This window comes from Microtus ochrogaster, unplaced genomic scaffold, assembly GCF_000317375.1.
Source record: "Microtus ochrogaster isolate Prairie Vole_2 unplaced genomic scaffold, MicOch1.0 UNK69, whole genome shotgun sequence".
Lineage (NCBI taxonomy): Eukaryota > Metazoa > Chordata > Mammalia > Rodentia > Cricetidae > Microtus > Microtus ochrogaster.
In genome coordinates this window covers 1,337,361-1,359,677 of record NW_004949167.1, presented here as the reverse complement: position 1 = coordinate 1,359,677, position 22,317 = coordinate 1,337,361, and the positions used below count along the sequence as shown (strand labels likewise).

Genomic DNA, 22,317 nt, shown 5'->3' with positions numbered 1-22,317 from the left:
TGGTGGTGGTAGTATTATTGGTGATGATGGTTGGTGGTACTGTTGGTGTTAGTGTTATTGTTGTTGGTGGTGGTGGTATTGGTGGTAGTATTATTGGTGATGATGGTTGGTAGTACTGTTGGTGGTACTGTTGGTGGTGGTGGTAGTGGTGGTATTGTTGGTGGTGGTAGTATTATTGGTGTTGATGTTTGGTGGTACTGTTGATGTTGTTGTTGGTGGTGGTGGTGGTGGTGGTGGTGGTAGTATTGGTGGTGGTGGTGGTGGTATTGTTGTTGTTAGTGGTGATGATATGAACATTCGAGTGTTGGCTGTGATTACTGTAACTTCCAGCATCCACCTTCTCTTCTGGGAGTTCTATGGGAGAACACACAACAATGTAAAGTGTCCCACGTCCTGTTCCCATTCTGATACTCTAACCAGGAGAGCCCATGCAAGGCTAAGGAAAGAAGACTGGAGACTGAGCTAGCAAAAGTTGAATTGAGGGATCACTGTGTGCTGTTCTTGAATCTGTACAGCTAAAGTCAGTGGTACAGAAAGGGGAAACCAGGATGAGCGTGTGCACACATACATGGACATACACAGACACATACATATGCAGGATGAGCGTGTGCACACATACATGGACATACACAGACACATACATATGCAGGATGAGCATGTGCACACATACATGGACATACACAGACACATACATATGCAGCACCTAAGAAAGAATGAAGAGCCACAGCATAGTCCTAAAAAAGACAGAATCTGTTGAGAGACTTGGAAATGGATAGACTGGATCCACTCTTTACACCAACCAAGATGGATCGCTTTTAAATGTGAAAAGGAATAACAAAGTGTAGAAAGAATCATAGCAAGGTTTCCCTATCACTAGGAATGAGGAAGACAGTCCTAAGACCCAAAATCCAGAAGCAGAACTGGAGTGATGGCTCAGAGGTTAAGAGCACTGACTGCTCTTCTGGAGGCCCTGAATTCAATTCCCAGCAACCACATGATGGCTCACAACCATCTGTAATGAGATCTGGCGCCATCTTCTATTTTGCAGGCAGAACATCGTATACATTATAATATATTTTTTAAAAAATTCAGAAGCAATAAAAGGGTTGACAGACTCTTGACTGCATGTGTTTGAAAAAAAAAAGCAACTAGCAAATAAAAAAGGAGAAAAGAAAGCAAGGAAAATGCCACAAGCCAAGTAAACAAATGAACTGGAGGAAATGTAATTTTATCTCAGAGGGTTTATATATTTAATATGTAAAAAGCTTCATGACTTAAAAAAAAGGAAAAGACTAATGCCTGTAGAAACACCAAGAGGTTTAAACAAAGTTCACAGAAAACCACAAATGACCTTTTCACATATGAAATCATGAGCCAGCTCATTCATAACAACATGCAACTGGGCGGGGCGGTTTAGAACTGTAATCCCAGCACCCTAGAGGCTAAATTTAAAAGTCGTGCCTAGCTGAGCACGTGCACACCTTTAATTCCAGCACTTGGGAGGCAGAGGTAGGCAGATCTCCATGAGTTCAAGGCCAGCCTGGTCTACAAAGCGAGTTTCAGGATAGCCAAAGCTGTTACACAGAGAAACTCTGTCTCAAAAAAAGGAGGAGGCGGAAGAAGAAGTCATGGTTCAGGGGTGAAGGTTCTCGTCAGCAAACTTGGCAACCTGAGTTCCAGCCTCAGAACCCGTATGAAGGTGGAAGCAGAGAACACACATCACAGCTGTTTCTTGGATTCTACACAGGTGCACATGATGCATGGGCGCACGCAGAATAATAAATAAATACGTTAATACATAAATTAATATTTTAATTGAAAAGGAGGAGAAAGTAAGGCTAAAATGACAATGAGGGGCCAGGTGTGGTGGCATGTATCTGTAATCCCGGCATTCATGAGGCAGGAAGACTCATGAGTACATGGCCAGACTGGGCTATATAATGAGTCCAGTAAACTACATAGCAAAATTTGATGTCAAAAATAAATGAATGAATGAATGAATGAATGAATGAATTGGGGACTAGAAAGATTGATCAGTGGTTAAGAGCGCTGGCTGTTCTTCCAGAGGACCCAGGTTCTTCCCAGCACCCACATGGCAGCTCACAACCATCTGTAACTGCGTTCCCAAGGGACCCAACACCATATTCTGGCCTCTGTGAGCATCAAGCATACATGTGGTGCATAAACATACATGCAAGCAAACACTGGGACACATAAAGTAGTAAAATTGTAAAAAACCCCAAAGTAGATAATAAATACAATGACAGTGAGATACCGTTTCTTTGTATCGGAGTGGCAAAACCAAAGTTTTAACAATGTCCTCTTTCGGTACAACAGTTTGGGGAGTGGAACTTTATATATTGCCAGTGGGTGTCTCTGTGGAGGACAATTTGGCAATTTGGAGCAGCAGGACACAGACACAGTTTGCTTTTGATTCAGCAGACACACGCCTGGGATCCCTTTATTGGCAAACAGAAAAGACATATGGGACCAGGTGTGCTGGCAAACCCCTGTAATCTCAACACCCAGGAGTCAGAAACAGGAGAGTCACAAACTAGCCTGGATACAGTAAGATGAAGTCTCTAAAAGAAAAGAAAAAAAAAAGTATGAAGCTATTGATAGCCACTGTTGTCGGAATGTGTTTCATAAAACACCAGAAACAAAGAGACTGACTGCATTATACATGGTACATAACTTCAAGGAGTATTGTCCAGCATATGTTATGATACCGGAATATACTATTTATTTTATTTAAAAAAAAAAAAACAATAGTCAGGGTTGGCACCTTTAATTCCAGCACTCTGGAGGCAGAGTCAGGAAAATATCTGAGAGTTCCAGGACAGCCAAGGCTACACAGAGAAGCCCTTTCTTGACAAACAAAAAGCAAACAAACAAACAAATCAATAGTCCAAATGTGTATACTGTGTTACCTTATTTAAGAAGCTGAGGCAAGAGACTTGCAAGTTTGAAGGAGGAGGAAGGGAAGGGGAGGAAGATGGAGAAGGAAAAGGAATAAAGAGGAGGAGGAGGAAGGAGGAAACAACCCTGAGGGGACAGAAGTGATGATCAGAAACGGGCACAGGGGAAAGCTGGCTTCTCTGAATGTTTTGTTTTATGTATTTAATTTGGGAACTATATAAAGTTTTATGATATCAAAAGATAAAAAGTCAACTGAAATGGGGGAATGGAATCCCAATAAAACAAAAGGAGAACGAAAACCGAACTCAGGAATTCAGCTCCTAGTAATTTCAAGTGGCAAAGCAAAGCCATCTTCTGCACTTGCCGTGCTAGATTCAGCTTTCCCTAAAGGCAAGGAACATCGCCAAGGGAAGCTGAAGTTGTTTCTAGGGTTAGATCGAGTCTTAGAGTGAGTAGGGCCAGAGAAGCGGCTCAATAGGTGAAGGTGCTTGCGGCCAACTGCAGACTGAGCTCAATCCCCAGGACACACATGGTGGAAGGAGAGAGTTGACTTCCACAAGTTGTCCTCTGAAACATATGCAATAATTAAATGAATGTAATCTAATTTATTTTTAATTTAGCATGAGTAATGATGCTGGTACTGTTCTGAAAATGTGTGTGTGTGTGTGTGTGTGTGTGTGTGTGTGTGTGTGTGTGTGTGTGTTAGGATAAAGCAACTCAGGGTGTTGATGTTCCTAGAAAGGAGCTGACTTAACAGCAAAGAGGCATGGGCTGGAGAGATGGCTCATCACTCTTGAAGAAGACCTGAGTTCAGATTCCAGCTCCCACATTGAGTGGCTCACAGTCACCTGTAACTCCAGGTCTAGGGGATCCAGCACTCTGGCTTCCTGCACTCACATGTATATACCCACACAGAGACACACAAGCATACATGTAATTAAAACTAAAAATACTTTTTTTAGTTAAAAAAAAAAGAGCCAGGCCAGACAGTGGTGACACACGCCTTTAATCCCAGCACTCAGGAGGCAGAGGCAGGTGGATCTCTGTGAGCCTGAGGCCAATCTGGTTTATAGAGTGAGTTTCAGGACTGCATAGTAAGTTCAGAGCTGTATAGTGAAACCCTGTCTCAAAAAAGCATGTGTATGTGTATGTGCATGTATATGTGTATGTGTGTGTGTATATATATATATATTGCAGTCCATGCCTGGACTACATATTGAGATCCCATCTCAAAAGGAAATTAATAAGAGAAGCACAGTATAAAATCAAATGAGGGCAATAAAAATGAGTTTTGTGTTCTGCGAGTTGTATGTAAGTAAAATCATTGAAGTGGAAGGGAAGAACATTTTCTTGTAAACCTAAATTTGAATTGAGAATATCAGTAAAAGTTATTTTTTGTTGTTGTTGTTTGAAAATCTGTTTCCTAGTTTGGTCCACCTAAAAAGGCCTGGGGACGGTGGGCAGCCTGCGGGCACAGGCGCATCCTGGCATTGCAGTGGGGTCTCTCTGAATCATTTCTAGCACTGGGCAAATGACAGAGTCCAGGTGGAGCCCAGAAATGGACTGAATAAATCTGGGGCATCTTTTCACGTGAGAGAGCCAGGTCTTTTTCAGAGCACACTCAGCCACTCGGGAAAAGGTGTACCCAACAGTTAAGGAGCCAAATCGGAAAAAGGCTCTAGGGGCCAAAGACGGCTGGTTCTGAACATCCAAGAGAGTAATAATTACAGTGAATTGGCATTATAAAATATAATAAAAATAATTTAAAGAGGGAAATAATCTCATTCACCAGCTCTGAAAAGCACTAAAGGGCCATCTCATTGCCCTGAAAATTGGTAAATGAAGGAGAAAATCAGGCATTTTCTCTGCCTTTCCTGTATGTCCCATTCCTGGGGATGACCAAAGAGTTGATGAGTGCTGAGAGATGTTCATGAAAAGCTGTATGTCCCAGCATCGAAAGAAGGAGCAGGTCTAGGCACTGACCCAGACTGCCAAAGGCACTGGGTGCAAACCTGGGCCAGCTCTCAACGCCACCGGGAGCATCTGTGTGTCCCAGGGGTCCTCATCCTAGAGGACAGAACCTGCATGATGAAGCCTCCAGCTCTAATTGCAGATGACAACGAAACATGCCTAACAATATCAGGATGCAATTAGGAAAAGAATATGTCTGTAGGACATATTGTATGTCCTATAAGGAAAATATATGTTTATATGACAAACAATACATTCTCCTTCACCACAAATAGAAGTGGAGGTGGGGAGAAAGGGGCAAACTATGAATTTAAGAGATCAAGAGATCAGCACAGGGTGTGGACTGTGCTTCCATCCCAGTCTGAACAAACCAATTATCTACAGCGGGCATGTAGATGCCCACCTGGAACCCCAGCACTCAGGAGGCAGAGGCAGGCAGATCCATGAGTTCAAGGCCAGCTTGATCTGCAAAGTAAGTTTCAGGACAGCTAGAACTGTTACACAGAGAAACCCTGTCTCAAAAAAGTAAACATTTTTTTTCTGTTTGTTTGTTTGAGACAGGGTTTCTCTGTGTATCTTTGGCTGTACTGGAACTCACTCTGTAGACCAGGCTGGCTTCCTACTCTGCTTCCTGAGTGCTGGGATACATGCGTCACCACACCCAGCGAATAATTCTTTTAATTAATGCTGGTATAGTAAGGGTACTGATGCTTTTGGGAAATGGAGGATAAAGGATCAAGAATTCAAGTTAGGAGCAGCAGCTAACTTCTAGAGGTCCTGGGTTCAACTCCTAGTACCCACACGGTGGCTCACAACCATCTATAACTGTGGTCCAGTGAGATCAGGATGCCCTCTTCTGGTGTGCAGACAAAATATCCATATACATAAGATTCATAACTAACTAAATAAATAGGTTTTTAAAAAGGAATTCAAGACCAGTGAAGCCTGTATAATGCACTGCCTTAACCAACTTACATATGTGGGAAGGAAATTAAGGTGGACTATTTTATGATGAAATGGCATCGTTTCTGGGGGTTTTCAGACTAAAACAGAATAAAAGGAGATGGTTGATGACTGCCAAGTCAAGGTTTGCACCCACAGCATAGCAAGGGGAAAGTTTAAGAGTATACACTGTAAGAGGAGCGGCACTGTTTGAGGAGGGCTGCAGCCACCCAGCAGCAGAAACACTAGACGAAGCTGGCTCATTCTTTGAAGCGATATAAAAAGAGGCTACAGAGCAAGCTTCTAAAATACGGAGGCCCAATAAAAGAATGAGGCGGAGTGTCAAGCGTTTGGAAGCATCATAAAGTAGGAAGGAGTGGGTCACGTGCTCCAGAGGGACGGCTTTTATGAGGCCTTATCTGGTCCATTTAATGCATTTTCCACAGTCTGACCTGTGAACTTTTTTTGACTCTTTATTAATTTGGCAAGCTTTTCTTGGTCACCTTTTCATTTGCGCCTTCTTTTCCATTTCACTTTTAGGGACTGAAATGGGTCACATGATCAACAGCTTCCAGGTTTTGTTGTTGGACCCGGTCCCTGTGAATTAGGAGAAAACAGTCTACAAAATCATAGGTGCAAGGGGGCATCAGTTTTGATATGTGCCAAAGGGGATAACTGTTTGTGGTGCAGGATTGGGGTGCATGTGTGCTTGCCTACATGTTTCCCAAAATTAGCACATAGTACAGGTCCCACAGAAAAGCCATTCTGAGAGAATGAGAGGCTGAGGAGATGGGTCAGTTGGTAAAGTACTTGTGCAAGTCTGAGTATCTGACCTTGTGTTCCCCTGCACACACATAAAAAAGCTGAAACAGCATGTCTGTCATCCCATTGTGACTGTCCTCCCATCCTGACTGTCCTCCCATGGTGCCTCTCCTCCTGACTGTCCTCCTATTGTGCCTGTATCCCTTTGTGCCTATCATCCCATTGTGCCTGTATCCCTTTGTGCCTATATCCCATTGTGCCTGTATCCCTTTGTGCCTGTATCCCATTGTGACTGTCCTCCCATTGTGACTGTCCTCCCATTGTGACTGTCCTCCCATTGTGCCTGTTCGTCATCCCTGAACTGGGAAAGCAGATGCTTGGATCCCTGGGGCTCACTGCCTAGCCGGTATCTCCAGCTTCATGGGTGGAGAGCTATGGAGGAGGACACCCAGTGTCAACCTCTGACCCCAAGATGTATGCATGTGTTTGTGTACACACACCCCCACACACAAAGCTACTCCTTCATTACTAATCTACAGCATTCATAGGCAAAATGAGATGCAAAAGTAAACAGTGGTTTTAAAAACTAAGCTAGGGTCTTGTTAGGTGTGTGGTGCACGCCTTAATCCCAGCACTTGGGAGGCGGAGGGCTCTAAAAATCAAGGCCAGTCAGGGCTACACAAGTGGGAACCTATCTTTTCTTAAAAAGATATTATTTTTATTTGTATGTGTGCATGTCATGCATGTGGGGTGCCAGTGATGGCCAGGAGAGGGCATGAGATATGTGGGGTGCCAGTGATGGCCAGGAGAGGGCATGAGATGCCCTGGAGCTGGGGTTATAGGTGGCTGTGAGCCACCTGGTATGGATGCTGGAAACTGAATTTGGGTCCTCTGGAAAAGCAACAAGCTCATAGCCATTAAGCCTTCTCTGAAGGCTGAAGCCCCCAAAACTGGTGTTCTTAAGAGTAGAAATTATAAGAACCTTCTAATGATCTGGGGTACAAAAGGGAAAAGGAAGAGAAGGGGGGGAAATACATGTAGGTCACTAGACCAAATCTGAGAATTTATTAGCATATGACATCCCATACATACTGGGAAGTAGATAAAATCCCATCCAAGCTTGACTCTGGGACATTACAAACCTTCCGTAAGGCCTGTTGTGAGACAGAGAGGGCAGTTCTCCATGCGTGTGCATCCAGAGACCTGGTTCCCATTGCTGTTTCTCATAGACCTTGGCCACAGTGCTCTCCTCCAGTAAGGCCGCAAATGTGCTATCAATTTATTTGAATTTTATACGTGAGAAGTTGAACAAAGGAAAGTGTGCTGACTCTACTACTGGAACCCACAAGTCTGAAGGAGAGTGTTAGCCTCAGACTGTCCTGGCCATGAGTGTGGCCATCTTTATAACCACGGAGAAAGAGCATAACTGTCTCCCATTCCTCTCAAGTTCATGCTGGTGTCTCTGACATTCGGCCTCTGAGGGATTGTTTAGCCTAGTCCTCCTGGGATGATGGGGGAATGGAGTTAGTGACGATGGGGCTGAGAAATAGATGCTTAAGGTATGTGAGGAGGGAATGGTCTAGCTTCTGGGCGGTAGTGGGGAGAGGAGTTCGGGGGTGGGGTGCTTTCCTACAGCCTCGCACTATGCACTGAGATAACTGGGGTTGAGTCAGAGGCAAAGGTGCAAAGTCACTGGGGCCCAGGCCTCACGTGATCACTCTTGATCAGGAGGGCCCACAGCCGGATGCCCAGCACAGTGTGCTGGCCGCCTCCAAGAGACTGGCAGCCTGCACAGGGTCTCAACCCAGGGCACTCGCTTCCACGCCAAGTGTCCTCTAGGCATTTCCAAAGAGCTCGATTTCTCCTATGTCCGCTGCCTTCCCATTACAGTTCTGGTGACCTGTACATCCATCCCCAACCCTCCAGCCTGCCATGCCCGAGAAGAGGAATATTTTGCCATTCCCTCCTCCCAACTCAGCATCTCTTCTCCTTCCCTTCTCCTTTCCCTCTCTCCCCTCCCCTCTGTCTTTCTCCTTTCCCTCCATCTTTCCTGTGGGTACAAGTGAACCCCCTTAAACTCTTACTAGTCGCTCCCGCACCTCCATAGGGACTTAGGGTCCGCCCGCAAGTACACCCCAGTTCTAGCTGGTCTGACCTCTCCTCTCAGCCCTGCACCCGAAGCTCAGGAACTCTGCCCTTTCTTTCTCTTTTCTAGCAGAATTCTCTCTTCCACGCTTTTCCCACTTCGCTGTGACACTGTGAATTCGCCGTCCTCCTCGCCCTGGGTGGTCTGACTCCCAGAATCCTCTCCAGCATTCTGTCTCCCCGTACCGGCTGGATCTTTGGATACTTTCGTGCTCCGCTGGCACCGTCTTATCCCCATGTTCCCAGATTGGAGGAACAGAGCGGGCAGCGAGTGGAGATGGATGCCTGGATAACCTTCCAGAGCGCTTCCAGTGCTCAGCCATTAATCCTCGCTGAGCAGAGCTTGTCCGGCCGCTCCCACAGCCAAATAAAGACTAACCAGGCCTTCTCTCTCAGACTCAAGTTCTACTCAATAAAATCAGCAGCTACCCAGTTAAAAGGCTGGGGAGGGAGGGCGGGCGGGCGTACTGGAATGTGGAGGGTGGCTTCCCATCACCAAGGCTGTGTCCTGAGAGTCAACCAGCACTGTAACCTATTGCTATTTTTTTTTTTTTCTGTATTCCAGGTTCTCCAAGCCAGCACCCATGTTTCTGGATGACTCCTTTCGCAAGTGGGCTCGGATCCGGGAGTTCGTGCCACCTTTTGGAATCAAAGGTCAAGGTATGTTGGGAACCCTTAAACATTAAACACTCCATTTTCCCACGCCATTTCCCTATCCTTCAAGACAGGGCTGTATCTTCAGAAGTTCTACACTGGGGCTGCTGAGATGGCTCAGTGGGTGAAGGCATTGGCTGCCCAGTAAGTCCAATGTCTGGGATCCACATGGTGGAAGGGAGAACCAATCATGATAAATTGTTCTCTGACTCCATGGTACCCATTTGTAAGTGAGTGTACACATGTGTACACATACAAATAAGCATGTATGTGTGTGTGAGAGAGAGAGACAGAGAGACTGAGACTGTGGTGCAGTGCATACCTTCAATCACAGAAGCAGAGGCAGGCCAATCTCTGAGTTTGAAGCTTGCCTGGTCTATAGATTGAGTTCCAAGCCAGGACTACATAACGAGACTTGGTCTCGGAAAACCAAAACAGTTCCCTGCTGGAGATTGTTCTGCACTGGCCAGAGCTGGGTCTGCTACAGTGATGTGTACAGTCCCTTTGGTCTCGCTCCCGTCTAATGAAGGAGCAGGTGCCTAGAGCAAGACCAGATCTGGTGCCATGAGATTGCAGAAGAGATACGCTAGAGACATTGTCATAGTGCTGCGGCTACATGGAAGGTTCCTGGAAATGACAGACAGATGGCACTATCATAACCCCCACTGGGCTCCTGTCATCCCCGCCCAGTGACTTAGCCTCTCTCTGTCCCAGGCTAACCTTTCTCTCTCTGTTCAGTCTCCCTTCACCTTAGGGACTCCCTCCACACAGCCCTGCTTCTTTGTTGAGTGCCTGACTGTTCCATGGCTTAGTGGGAGGATCAGGTAGGGTGTGGATCCCTACACTTCCCTCTGACTGTGATTGTGCTTTGGTCTCCCTGTCGCTAGAGAGAAACCGTGCAGTGGTATAAGCTTTTGGTCAGTTATGAAAAGGGCTGTTAAAGGGTGCTACCGTTTGGCCAGGAGATGTAACCCTTTCTCTGCTAGCCCAGTACTGCCTGGAAAGAAAAGAAAAGCCAGCAAAAATGCTATTGAACTGAGGCTCTGACCTCAAGCCTCCGATAGGCACATCCAATGGGTTAGTTTAAGCCGTGTGAAGACCCTCTTCCTCGGTGCTTGTATCCGGGCAGACGACTCCTTCCTCCTGAATCCTCACTCAGGACTGATTGTGTAGCTCCAAAGGCCAGCGAAGGCCGCTAGAGTCCCCAGCCAACGAGAAGAGAGCTGCTCCTCCGCTGTGCCCTTCTGTAAAAGGTCCCATCACAGAAAGCAAAGCCCCATCTTTGTCCTTGTCCTTGACCAACTAATAGTGGCTAGCTCTTCCTTGGAGGTAAATTTGGAGGTGAGACAAGAAGAGAATGAGAGGCCCCCCTACTTTAACGTTCATCTGGAGGCACTTAGTGTAGAACTTCATTGAAGATTTGCTCCTCAGCCCACTCCCATGGAGCTTGTGGAGAACCTGCCCATGTCCAGTTCCCCAGTCCCTCCTCTGTGGGACGGAAAGGTTGCTTTCCAGTCATTCATGTGACCTCTTGCTGTTGCCCAAGTTGTGCGTGCGTGCGTGCATGCGTGTGTGCGTGTGTGTGTTTGAGACACAGTCTCACCATGTAGCCTTAGCTGGCCAAGAACTTACAGATGGGATGAAAAGTATGTGTGCCACCATCCCAGTTTACCCCCTTTTTACCACATAAAACTACGCATAGCTGCTCATGCTTGCAGACCTAGGACAGCAGGATCACAAATTCAAGTTCACTTTCAGCTACAAATCAAGGTTGCAGCTGGATTCATGAGACCCTGACTCAAAATTAATAAAATAAGTAAAATAATATAATAGGCAGCATGCTCTTTCTTCCTGTTTTATAAAATAAAGTATACTGGCGCTGTAGAGATGGCTCCATGGTTAAGAGCACTGGCTGCTCTTCCAGAGGACCCAGGTTCAATTCCCAGCACCCACATGCCAGCCCACAGCTGTCTGTAACTCCAGTCCCACGGCTTCCCATGCCCTATTCTGGCCTCCATGGGGAACAGACACACAGGGGGTGTACAGACATGCATGAAGACAAAACACCTACCTGTAGAAAAAGAAAAAGCCGAAGCTGGAGAGAGCTTCCGGTTGCTCTCCCGCCCACCGCCCCTCCCCAGCGCCACTATCCCTGTTTCGATGTTGATGTTTAGTGTTTCTTTGCCTGGATTTTTATTTTTGCTACATATTTACGTATCTGTTAAACATAAATCAGTTTTTGTTTATGGGGCCTGGTGATGAATACCCTAAATCCCAGTACTAGGGTGAGGGTAGGGGGAGGCAGGTTGATTTCCTTGAGTTTCAGGCCAGCACAGGACTTTAGACCTTGTCTCAAAAAAAAAATAAATAAATAAATAAAAAAGTTGTATGGATCTGTGTGTGTTTGTGATTTTCATGTATCATATATGTGTGTATATGTGTACATTCTTTAAAATGATATTTTGCATGTATTTTAGCTTTATCTGTATGGTACATATAGCTATACGTCATTGGTTTTTTTGTGTGTTTTGTTGTTGTTGTTGTTTTACCGCTGCATAGTAGTCCGTGTTTCACATGTAACTTTCCTTTGGTGGCTATTTCAGCTGCCTCTAGCATTTTGCAGTGGCAAGCAGTTCTGCGGTGAAGATTCTCACGCATGCCTCCCTGTGTGAACGTTTCAGTGCTATGCCCTTGGAGGCTAGCCACAGGGTCCTGTCTGGACGCACTGGCCCTTATTTTATTACAAAGATGTCTTCTTCCGTGGCAATACCAAACTGCTCGTCTATAGACCTTTATATATGTTACATCTACCCAACAACTCAGCCAAGTAGGGATTGCCATTGTATTTTAGAGGAAGGAAACAAGAGCCCAAAGGAAGACAACCATTTGTGGCAGGTCACAGGGTCTTATGCAGCGGAACCAGAATCTGATGGAGCCAACCACTTCTTTCCCATTATAGTATAAAGTTCTTACTGCACCAGAGTTTAAAGAAGAGTGGTCATCTAAAGGTCAACAAGATGAGATCTGGTTCTGTTTTTGTTTTGTTTTTTGAGACTTGGTTTTTCTGTGTAGCCCTGGCTATCCTGGAACTCGCTTTGTAGACCAGGCTGGTCTCAAACTCATAAAGATCTGCCTGCCTCTGCCTCCCAAGTGCTAGGATTAAAGGCGTGTGCCATCATGCCCAGTGAAGATGAGATCTGGATAGTGGTTCAGGCTCAGAGAGCAGAAGTCTGGGGATCCTGGCTGAGAGTAATTTGTGGAGTCCTGACAGGCAGATGCCTCACTGCAGGGTGTGATGGGTGAGGAAGAAGAGGCAGCCTGGCAAAGAACAGGATCAGGATGGGCGGTACAGAGTGGGGGAACGTGAGAAGGGCTGTATGATCTACCAGAGTGAACTCTCCAGCCATTGGTTGTCTGATTTGTTCCCTGGACACTGCTCCATGAGACACATGGATCTTCAGTGATCCGTCTCTGACTAGAGACTCCCATTCCAAACAAGGCCTTGGCCCAGGGCTAACATGTCCTAGAGTCTAGCTATGGGGAAAACAGATGAGTCTCTGAGGAAGGTGAAGGATCATGGGAAGAAGGCACAAGCTGGGATGAGAGTCTGACTCCCAGCAGAGCTAGATTTGCCTTCTTCCCAACTTCCATCTCCATCAAGGGAAACATCAAAGCAGTGGTCTGGCCCAGCCTTGTTTCTGCAGCTCCCTCTACCCACCTCCACCTCAGCTCTATCCCCAGTCCTGGGCCCTCCAGGAAGATTGCTAACAGATATTTTCTGGGAATTTAAGTGACCCGCTAACGGTAACCTTCCTCCTCTGTCCACAGACAATCTGATCAAAGCCATCTTGTCAGTCACCAAAGAGTACCGCCTGACCCCTGCCTTGGACAGGTGAGCCCACCCCCTTCCCGCAGGCTCTCTGGCCTGGGTGAAAGTGCTGTGGCCTAGCTGACCTGTGCTGGACTGGACAGGTTCTCCGCCATGCCTCCCCATGCACACACTGGGTAGAGTGTAAATAGGACAGCTCTCTGGATGTCTATCTGCCGAGTCCATCACTCTGCAAGGCTCCTCCGTGCTCAGACCTCAGTGGTTTGGGACTAAGAACTGAAGATGATGGGGGTGTTGATAAAGGCATGCAGCAGGGAACAGATCTTAAGACTGAGGTAATGACAGCTCTGAAGCCCGTAGACCCTGGAGGGGAAAGCCTCAGATCAGGGTAGAGACAAGAGGCCAAGTGAGCAAGACTGTCAACGGCCACCGGAGTCTAGAGGCTTGAATTGAAGCTAAGCCCAGTCTTAAGTCCTGAGGCGCCCCGTTTCATTTCCCTCTTCGTCTCCCTCTTCTGAGAGATCCTCAAGCTTCCCTCACTGTCCCCTCTCCTCTAAGGCCACCAAGTCTCATTAACCCATAGGGAACCTCTCTGCCCAGAACACGGTCTTTGCAGAGCTCCCTCCTTGCTTAACGAGCCAGTCCTCATGCCTCTGCCACGTTTTTCTTAGAAGTGTCAGGCACCAGCCCTGTCAAGTGTCCCAGGGTCCAGCTTTCTGAGGTACGGCACTGGCCTCCTTCCAGAAGTGCTGCGTGGATCTGGCCAAAGTCACAGTAGAACTGAGGGCCAAGAGACAAAGGGAAGCAAAGCTGGGGTGCCACCCTCACAGGCCTCTGCTCTCTCCCCTCAGCCTCCACTGCCGCCGCTGCATCATTGTAGGCAATGGAGGGGTCCTTGCCAACAAGTCTCTGGGGTCACGGATTGACGACTACGACATTGTGGTCAGGTGAGCTCCCCTGAACAACACCCTGGGCACATGCATGTTGTGAACCAAATCCTGAGCCCTGTGCACTGAGAACTGTCTGACCATCTGATCACCCAGAAGCCTCAAGAACGCTGCTGGGTTGGCGGGTTTTAAATGAACGAACGAGTAGGTGACCTGGATATCCCTACTCTGTACCTGGGGTGCTTGGGGTTTGGGGTACCCCCCCAAACACAGGCCCAAGGCCAGCTCTGACTGCTCTGGCTCTTTGCAGACTGAACTCAGCACCTGTGAAGGGCTTTGAGAGGGACGTGGGCAGCAAGACCACCCTGCGCATCACCTACCCTGAGGGTGCCATGCAGCGGCCTGAGCAGTATGAACGAGACTCTCTCTTTGTCCTTGCTGGCTTCAAATGGCAGGACTTCAAGTGGCTGAAGTACATCGTCTACAAGGAGAGAGTGGTGAGCTCCCGACTACAAACTCCCCGTCTTCTGCCCCCAGCCTCCCAGTCTCCCACGCAGTCCCTCCCACTGGACCCCACAAAGAACAAAGAGGAAACTTCAAAATGACCCAAAGCTTTTGACAACAAATTCACCATGGGACAGAGGCCACTCAATGGCAGGGTGCCTAGTGAGCTCCTGCTCTCTGCTACCTGCCTCTAGACAGCCAGGGAGGGGCTGATGCTGTCTCAGATCCCATAGAAGCAAACCTCTGGGCCCTATGGGCCAGCCCCTGTGTGACTCCCAGCCTTCTAAGGTTCCTACCTGGTCTGCAGTTGCCTCCTTGGCCCCACTTCCCTTCCATGAGGCCATCCTGCTTGCTCTTAGGGCTTACCTCCTTCTCAACAGGGAAAGAAAGCCTTCTAGGACCCCAGGACCATTCTGCAGGGACAGTGAACCTCAGTTCAAGGGTGCCAGCTCCCACACTCATGAATCCAGACCATTTTCTACCTTGTATTTTCACTGCTAGCCTGTAGGTTGGTCTCCAGCCTGCCGCCAAGTCTGGTTCTCCTCCGTGGGTCTGATCAGAGTCTGTGCTAACTGCTCGAAGGTGGCCAGGATCTGGGCCCGTGTATTCAGGGAGTGTCTATGGTAGGGTAGGGTCAGATTGCCCTTTAGTAGACCACCTACTAGGGCCCCTCCTAGACCTCTGTTTCCCAGTTCTGGGCTGTGGGGACACCTGCCAACTTGTCTGAGTCTGTCTCCTACCCCCGACCCTTGTCTCCTCCCTTCCGGTCATCATCTGCCACCCGGGGAGGGATGCACAGGCTTAGGCTGTTCATCTCCCAGGACCCAAGCCTCTTCCTGGAGACTGTTGACAGATTGCCCTCTGACTTCAGTAAGGAGCTGCTCCTTTCAATTTAGAAGTTAGGGGTAAGAACAGCTTAGCCTGCCCGTGAGGGTCTCAGTGCAATTTGGTTTGACTCCACAGCCCCTTCCAAGCAAGGCCAAGTGCAGGCAGTGTCAAGTAGGTAGCAAGCAAGAGAGAAACAGAAGTGAGGTACAGAAGCTCAGGTAGGTGGGGCAGTGGGGAAGGGAGCCTGTCTCAGAGCCAGGCTGAGTGAGGCAGCTGGCTATACTGGGTGCAGCCCGGATCTCCAAACGGAAGGAAAGGGCAGAGAAGCAGGTAATTGCTTTGACTTTAAGCAAGCTTCCTATCTACCAACTAGGGAGGAATGGGGCTGGGAGAGGATCCCTCTCTTTTCAGAGTCTATACAACTTTTCTGTTTGCCTCAAGGAAAGAGGTAAGCACTTCAGAGGCAGAAATGGGAATACCGTTGTGAACCTTCCTTGTCTGTGGTCTCTGCTCATCGGCCCATATGCTCCTGGCCCATAGACACCTGTCAAAGTTCTCATGATTTTCTCAGGGAAGGAGAGCCAGAGGCTAGAGCCCTGATCCCATAGGGGTTCCCCCCCCCATGGTGCCCAGTCATTACACATGATCTGGGATTAGCTCAAACCAGTTCCTGCTTCCTAATGGGCAGTGTGGGAAAGTGGGGCAGTCCAGATTCCTTGGAGACAGCAGCAGACCAGAGAGGCGCAGCAGCCAGAAGCATATGGTCATCTCTGCTTCCAAGAGCATCAAGGATGGTGGTCAAAGCTCTTCCTGTCTCCCCAAGGCGGGAAGGAGAGTCAGCTGAAGTGAGGGAGCCGCTCCCAGGAAGACTGAGGAGCTCACTCCTTGGTCTGGTGGCCTGGCCTTGGCAGCCAGAAGGTCACCACGATCCTGACACAGTGTGTGGGGCCATGTCATCAGGTGTGTGTGAGGTGTGATCAGGCCCTCACTCAGCCCTGTCCTGGGCACGCATGGCCAGCCTGTGTCAGGGAGGACACCTTTTGAGTGTGATGGGGAGAGGGAAAATGCCAAGAAGTCTCCTGAAGTCCCTTGGGCTTTCTGTGTACCACAGTCAGGGATAGCTCCACTAGTAACACCAGCAATATCCATGCCTTTCTCAGCATCCCAAGTGTCGTAGTCAGCGTTCTGTTTGCTGGGAAGGGACACTGTGGCCACGGCAACTCAGCACTCTTTTTTTTTTTTTTTTCGAGACAGGGTTTCTCCGTAGCTTTTTTGGTTCCTGTCCTGGAACTAGCTCTTGTAGACCAGGCTGGCCTCGAACTCACAGAGATCCGCCTGCCTCTGCCTCCCGAGTGCTGGGATTAAAGGCGTGTGCCACCACTGCCCGGCAACGGCAACTCTTATACAAGAAAGCATTTAATTGGGGCTGGTTTACAGTTTGAGAGGTTTAGTCCGTTATCATCATAGTGGGAGGCATGGCGGCATGCAGGCAGACATGGTGCTGGAGAAGTAACTGAGAGTTCTACATCCAGATCGGCAGACAGCAGGAAAAGAGGGCTATTGGCTCTATCCTTTCAAACAGTGCAGGCTCCCTTACCATCATTCAAATCTATGAGTTTATGGGTGAGGGGTCATTCTCATTCAAACCTCCACACAAGGTGAACCTCCAGAGGCCCATTCTTGAGTGCCCCTCCCCCAAGCCTGAGGATTGTCCCCCAGGACATCTCTAAGCTACACATCACTTCCCTGGCCCCTAAGACCCAGGTAGGGTAGATATAAACCAGGTTGCCTTTCTCTGTCCTCCCTCTGGGGCTCAGCCACAGGCTTGGCCTACTCATGCAGTGATGTCTCTAGCTGCTCAGCCTCTGGGTGCTGGCAAGCTCTATTCCTGTCTAGAGTTTCACCTTCAAAATTCTGGCAGGAGATAACTCTACCAGGGCCAGGGCTGGCTGGGCAGGACTAGAGCAGGTAGGAGACTCAGACCATTGGCTGCCTGCTGCTATGTTGCTTATGATACATACCTTTCCGGTACCAAGGTGTCCTGATGAACACTGGGAGCAGGGAAGATGTGGGAAAGGAAGATGGTTGATGGCTCTGCCCTTCCCCGTGTGTAACCATTTGGTTCTCTAACACATTGGACAGTGGCACAGATAGCTCCAAACTGGTCACCAAAAGACCTTTTCCTCCCTGGTCCCAGGAGCCTTGATGGAGCCGCGAGAATGTCTAATGTCCCAGCAGACTGCATGTGTCCGGCAGAGCGCTGCTGGGTAGGTGCTGAGTAGGGGAATAAGGCTAAGAGGCAGAGTGGAGCCCGGGAGAGAGAGAAGCAGTCAGGGATAAGTCTGTAATGGAGACGCGAATTAGTAAAAGCTCTTCTCACAGGCAGACCACAGCCTCCCTGTGCCCTAAGCTGTTTGCCAGGCATTAGTGAGGTGCAAGCCCTGAGCCAGCCCCTAGGACTTCAAAGACAAAGTCAGTTCTGTTCTACACCAGAAGTCCAATGGGAGGCACAGTCCCCAAACTAGAATTATTGTGCAGTGCCGGAGGTGCCTTCTACAGCAGCTGAGGCAGGCGGGAAGGCCTCCTGAGGGACACCGCCTGACTGGAAGGGGAAGGAAGAGCTAGGAGCAAGTCAGGTTTGCCAAGCAAAAGGAAGCTTCGCGTGGAGACCCCAGGAGGCCATTCTCCGCTCACCGCAGTCTAAGGCTGGAAGGAAAATGCACATAGCCTTTGATGTGGCGGCACATGAGGCCCAGTGTCCCAGATGCCATTGCCTGTCGTTATCCAGGCCCTAGATGAAGACTGGAGAAGATAAGGTGTGTGAAGGACAGAACACCTCATTCGGTCCCTCAGGCCACCACCTGTGCTTCTGCCAGCCTTCCCAGTGGTGCCTCAGGATGCCAGTGGTCCAGGGCTACAGAGCCCTTGTGGGACCTTCCCTTCCTTACCTGACATCTTCCCAATGACACTGGGAAGCTGACATCTACTGAGAAGCCCCCTGTGTGGACCTGGCCAGTGTGACTGTGGTCCCAATATGCAGAGGGAAGGGAAAGAATAAGGCCTGAGGTAGCTCTTGGACTGTTACCACAGGCTTGACCATACAATGATACATTCTTTCCCCAGGGAAGGAGGGAAGGTAGAATTTCAGAGCCCAACCCAGGTCTCACAGTCTTGCTCAAGATGTGGCCTTTGTTTGTGTTTGTTTTAGATAGGCTGGCCTAGAACTCACTTTGTAGCCCAGGCTTGCCTTGAATTCAGGACAGTCCTTCTGCCTCTCCCTCCCAAGTGTTGGGATTGTAGACGTGAATCACCGTGCTCAGCTGATGTTTTTAAAAATTAAGGTGAAATAGAGACAAAACCTAGCACAAAAGGTGCGGTAAGGCCTCAGCCGCAGGCAGTTCCTAGTGTTTGTTTTCCTGAGACAAGGTTCACACTAGCCCTGGCGGGGCTCAAACTGTTGGCAGTCTTCTCCCCTCATCTTCCAGAGTGCTGAGACTCGACTCCAGCTTCCTTCGTGGCTGTTTTTCACTGGTGGGTGCTGTTAGAGGAGCCCCCTTGCCCTAGGAAGTGAAGCCTTTTTCTGTCTAGGCTGTGGGGTCTGGCCTAGGTAGTAATGGGAAAAGATGAGTCCGAGGCCAGGTCCAGAGGAGGGGAATCCGCTGTAGAACAGCAGAGCCGACAACAGAATCATCTGGGAGCTCTGCAGGGCAGACCGGGCTGTCAGGTCCCAAACATGAGGCCTCCCTGGACAGGGCCCAGGTTGGGGATTGGATGTTATCTATACTTGAGCCTCCACTCTGTTCCGACCTGAGAGAACTTTGCTCTGGGGAGGGGAGGGAAGCTAGATGAGGTAGCCCTTTACCTCTGGGGGGACACAGGGCGGTCTTCCACATGGCCCAGCTGGAGAACAAGAGGTCACAGACCTCTGTCCGGAGCCCGTGGCAAGGTGTTTTCTTTGCAAGGCCATCAGCGGCGTCCATGCTGTTGCCGCAGGCATTGTTCCTCCTCCCTCCCCCATGCTGGTTTGCATTGCTTGCTCTGCTGCAGGTTTCAGTGCTCAGGCGCCAGACTGCTCATCGCTGGCTTCTGTTCTTCATCATTGTCTTCTGCGCCCTGCTGCCTCTTCTCTCCCTTTTCTCATCAACACCACCACCATCATCATCATCATCTCATCATCAAAACTCCTCAGTCTCCGCTTCCTTGAATCCCTTAGATTCATTTCTCCTTATAACCCTGTCAGACAGGTACTCTTACCATCCTCAAAGTAGAGACCAGAAAACCAAGGCACCGAAACAAAGAAGGACTTGGTTGAGGTAACACAACTAGTTAAGTAGTAGATAGAATTGGCTGTAAACCCCACCTCTGATTGCCTCAGGAATCCCCGTGATGGGCCTGACCACACACCTTCCTGCTTAGAATCCTCCCTGTCATCCCGTCCCGCCATCGCCTAGGAGACCCCTGTTTACCGAGTTCTTGCACGTAACAGGCCCCAGTGATGCCCGCCTTGCAAGCCAGCTGTTGGGTATCTGGCTGAGGCAGGTGCTGTTAGTGGTAGCACCAAACTGTGAGTCAAAGCTGTGTCATTGTGACTTTCACTATAGCTTTTTTGTTTACTCATTGGTCCGTTCATCCAGAGTCAGATCAGTCACCAAAGCCAGGCCCAGCCTGGGCTGCTATCATCATCCTGCTTACTTGCCACTTCTGCTACACCCTTTCTCTGCCTCCAGCCCGTCCAGTGCCAGGGACTGAATGGCACCATAGAGAGAGAAACTGTAACCACGGTTGTAACTCGTGATGTCACTCTGCCAGCATCCTGTCCCTAGTTGTCAATCTTTGCAATGCTCTGTCTCGCCACCTTCAGTTCTTCTGGACCTGTATGTTGCTAGGAGAAATCTCCCATCCAGTGTGCAGGGTAAATAAAGGCCACCATCAGTGAACCTCCCAGCCTCCATCCACACGTGTCTTTCCTGCTTCTGTGTTGAAACACCATAATTGTGGCAGTTTATAGAAGGAAAGGCTTACTAGAGCTTCCGGTTCCACAGTGGCAGGAAATCGTGACAGTAGATAGCAGCCATGGCATCAGGAAAGCTGAGAACTCTTCCCTCTAACCACAAGCAGGAAGCAGAGAGTATACTAGGGATTTTTTGAGGCTTTTAAAACCTTAAAGCTTACCCCCAGTGACCCTCCTCCAGCAAGGCCACGCCTCCTAAGCCTACCCAAACAGCTCCACCAGCTGGGGACCGGATATTCAAACACCTGCCCCTATGGGGAACATTCTCCCTCAAAGATCACAGTAAAATCCACACCCGCACCCGCCTCTGTTCTCTTTTCCCACCATCCCTAGCCGTCTTGACCAGGGTCTGTTTTCTCCTGAACCAGGAGACCCTCTCCTCATCTCCTGAGGTGGTCTTCTGTCCTGTCTCCTTCTCTCCTCTTTTCCAAGCCTCTTCTCACATCTCCCTGTTTGTCCAGGTCTTTCTCCCCTTCAAAATCAGCATGTAAGGGCGCTGCCCCCAAACCTGCCGACCTGAGGTTGCTCCCTGAAACCACGTGGTGTGAGGAGAGAAAACTACCTCCCACAAGGATTCCTCTGATCCCCTAATACAAACTGTGGTGAGGCTGTGGCCTGTGATGCTACTTTACCAGTGTCTCATGGCTGGGTTCCATTTCTGAGTTCCACGCATGCATGTGCGCTGCATGAATATATAGATAAATATAATAATACAATTTAACTCTGTCCATTGTCTTACCTTCTGTCTCAGGTAGCTGGAAGAGCCAACCCTTCTGGCTTCACTGCCCCTCCAGCCTGGCATCCAGACCCACCCCTCCATTAGACTGACTTTCTGATTCTAAATGCAGAGACTCCATCTCTCCCTCCCTGTAAAGGGACCACTCACCAGCAGGCAGTGCAGTCGTCTAAGGACAGTCCCTGGTTTTCACAAGCCAGCGACCAAAGCCCCTGGAAGCCTTGATTCCTTCTGCTCTTTGCCTGTGTATCCTGTCATTCATTGTCCAGATCCACAAGCTGCCCTTCTATAGATGGCTTGCTCTGGCGATTTCAGCAGCTTCCTAGCTCTCTGCTTCTGGATAAGTTTCCTCCAGTCTGCTCACCACGTGTGCCTTCAGAACCAATGCTGGAGCATCCCAATGGCTGGCTTGTTCTCTTGCTTAATGGCTACCAACATTTAAGTGTGAGATCTCATATCAGCGTCGTCAGTATCACCCGGAATCTGGCCGTTTGGGGTCGGGCCCACCTTAGACCTTCTGAATGAGAAACGTGGAGGTGGGCAGTGATCTGTTTGAATGAGTCCCCCAGGTATAAACTCAAGCTTAAGAGCCACAGGCCTACAGGATCCAGTTCAAACCCTGACTCCCCAGAGCCTCCCTGTCTTTGCCAGTTTCTCATCCCCAGCACGTACGTTCCATCCTGGCAATACCAAAATGTGTGTCCTGTTTCACACGACTGTGTTCAGCCTGCGTCACCCAGCGCTGTTAGAATTCCTCTCTCCAGGCTCTGGAAGCAGGAACGGTCTTGTCTATTGCGAGCCCAGGCCCCTGAGCAGTGTTAGAGCACAGCTGATGTACTTAAAGGAACAAACAAGGAAACTGAGGCTGGTAGCTTCCGAGGAGTCGCGATTTTAACCAGAACACAGGGCTCTCGGTCTGGATCTCTCCTCTTGCTATCACTGCCCCAGGAGATGATTGTTCTGGTTCTGAACCCTTGTATCCCTCTTGATCTCTTGCCTCTCCTGAGGATCCTCTTTACTATGTTTGATTTTCTTCTCTAGTTCCAAGAAGATTCCTTGATAAAGGACATGAGAACCGAGCAGCCTCTGGCTCCCTGCCTGGGTTGTCGGTGCTCCATGGCTGCCCCAC

The 22,317-nt window shown here is 49.0% G+C and overlaps 1 protein-coding gene across 4 annotated transcripts in view; it reads left to right on the top strand.

Moving 5' to 3' along the window:
- Positions 1–22,317, top strand: part of St3gal3 (ST3 beta-galactoside alpha-2,3-sialyltransferase 3) — a 220,358-nt gene that overhangs the window by 180,888 nt on the left and 17,153 nt on the right. For all 4 annotated transcript variants that reach the window (XM_026777483.1, XM_005370054.3, XM_005370055.3 and 1 more), the window contains 4 exons: positions 9,305–9,399; positions 13,222–13,285; positions 14,074–14,169; positions 14,420–14,606. In XM_026777483.1, coding sequence (XP_026633284.1) covers positions 9,305–9,399; positions 13,222–13,285; positions 14,074–14,169; positions 14,420–14,606 — 442 coding nt within the window. The remainder of the gene's footprint in view (positions 1–9,304; positions 9,400–13,221; positions 13,286–14,073; positions 14,170–14,419; positions 14,607–22,317) is intronic.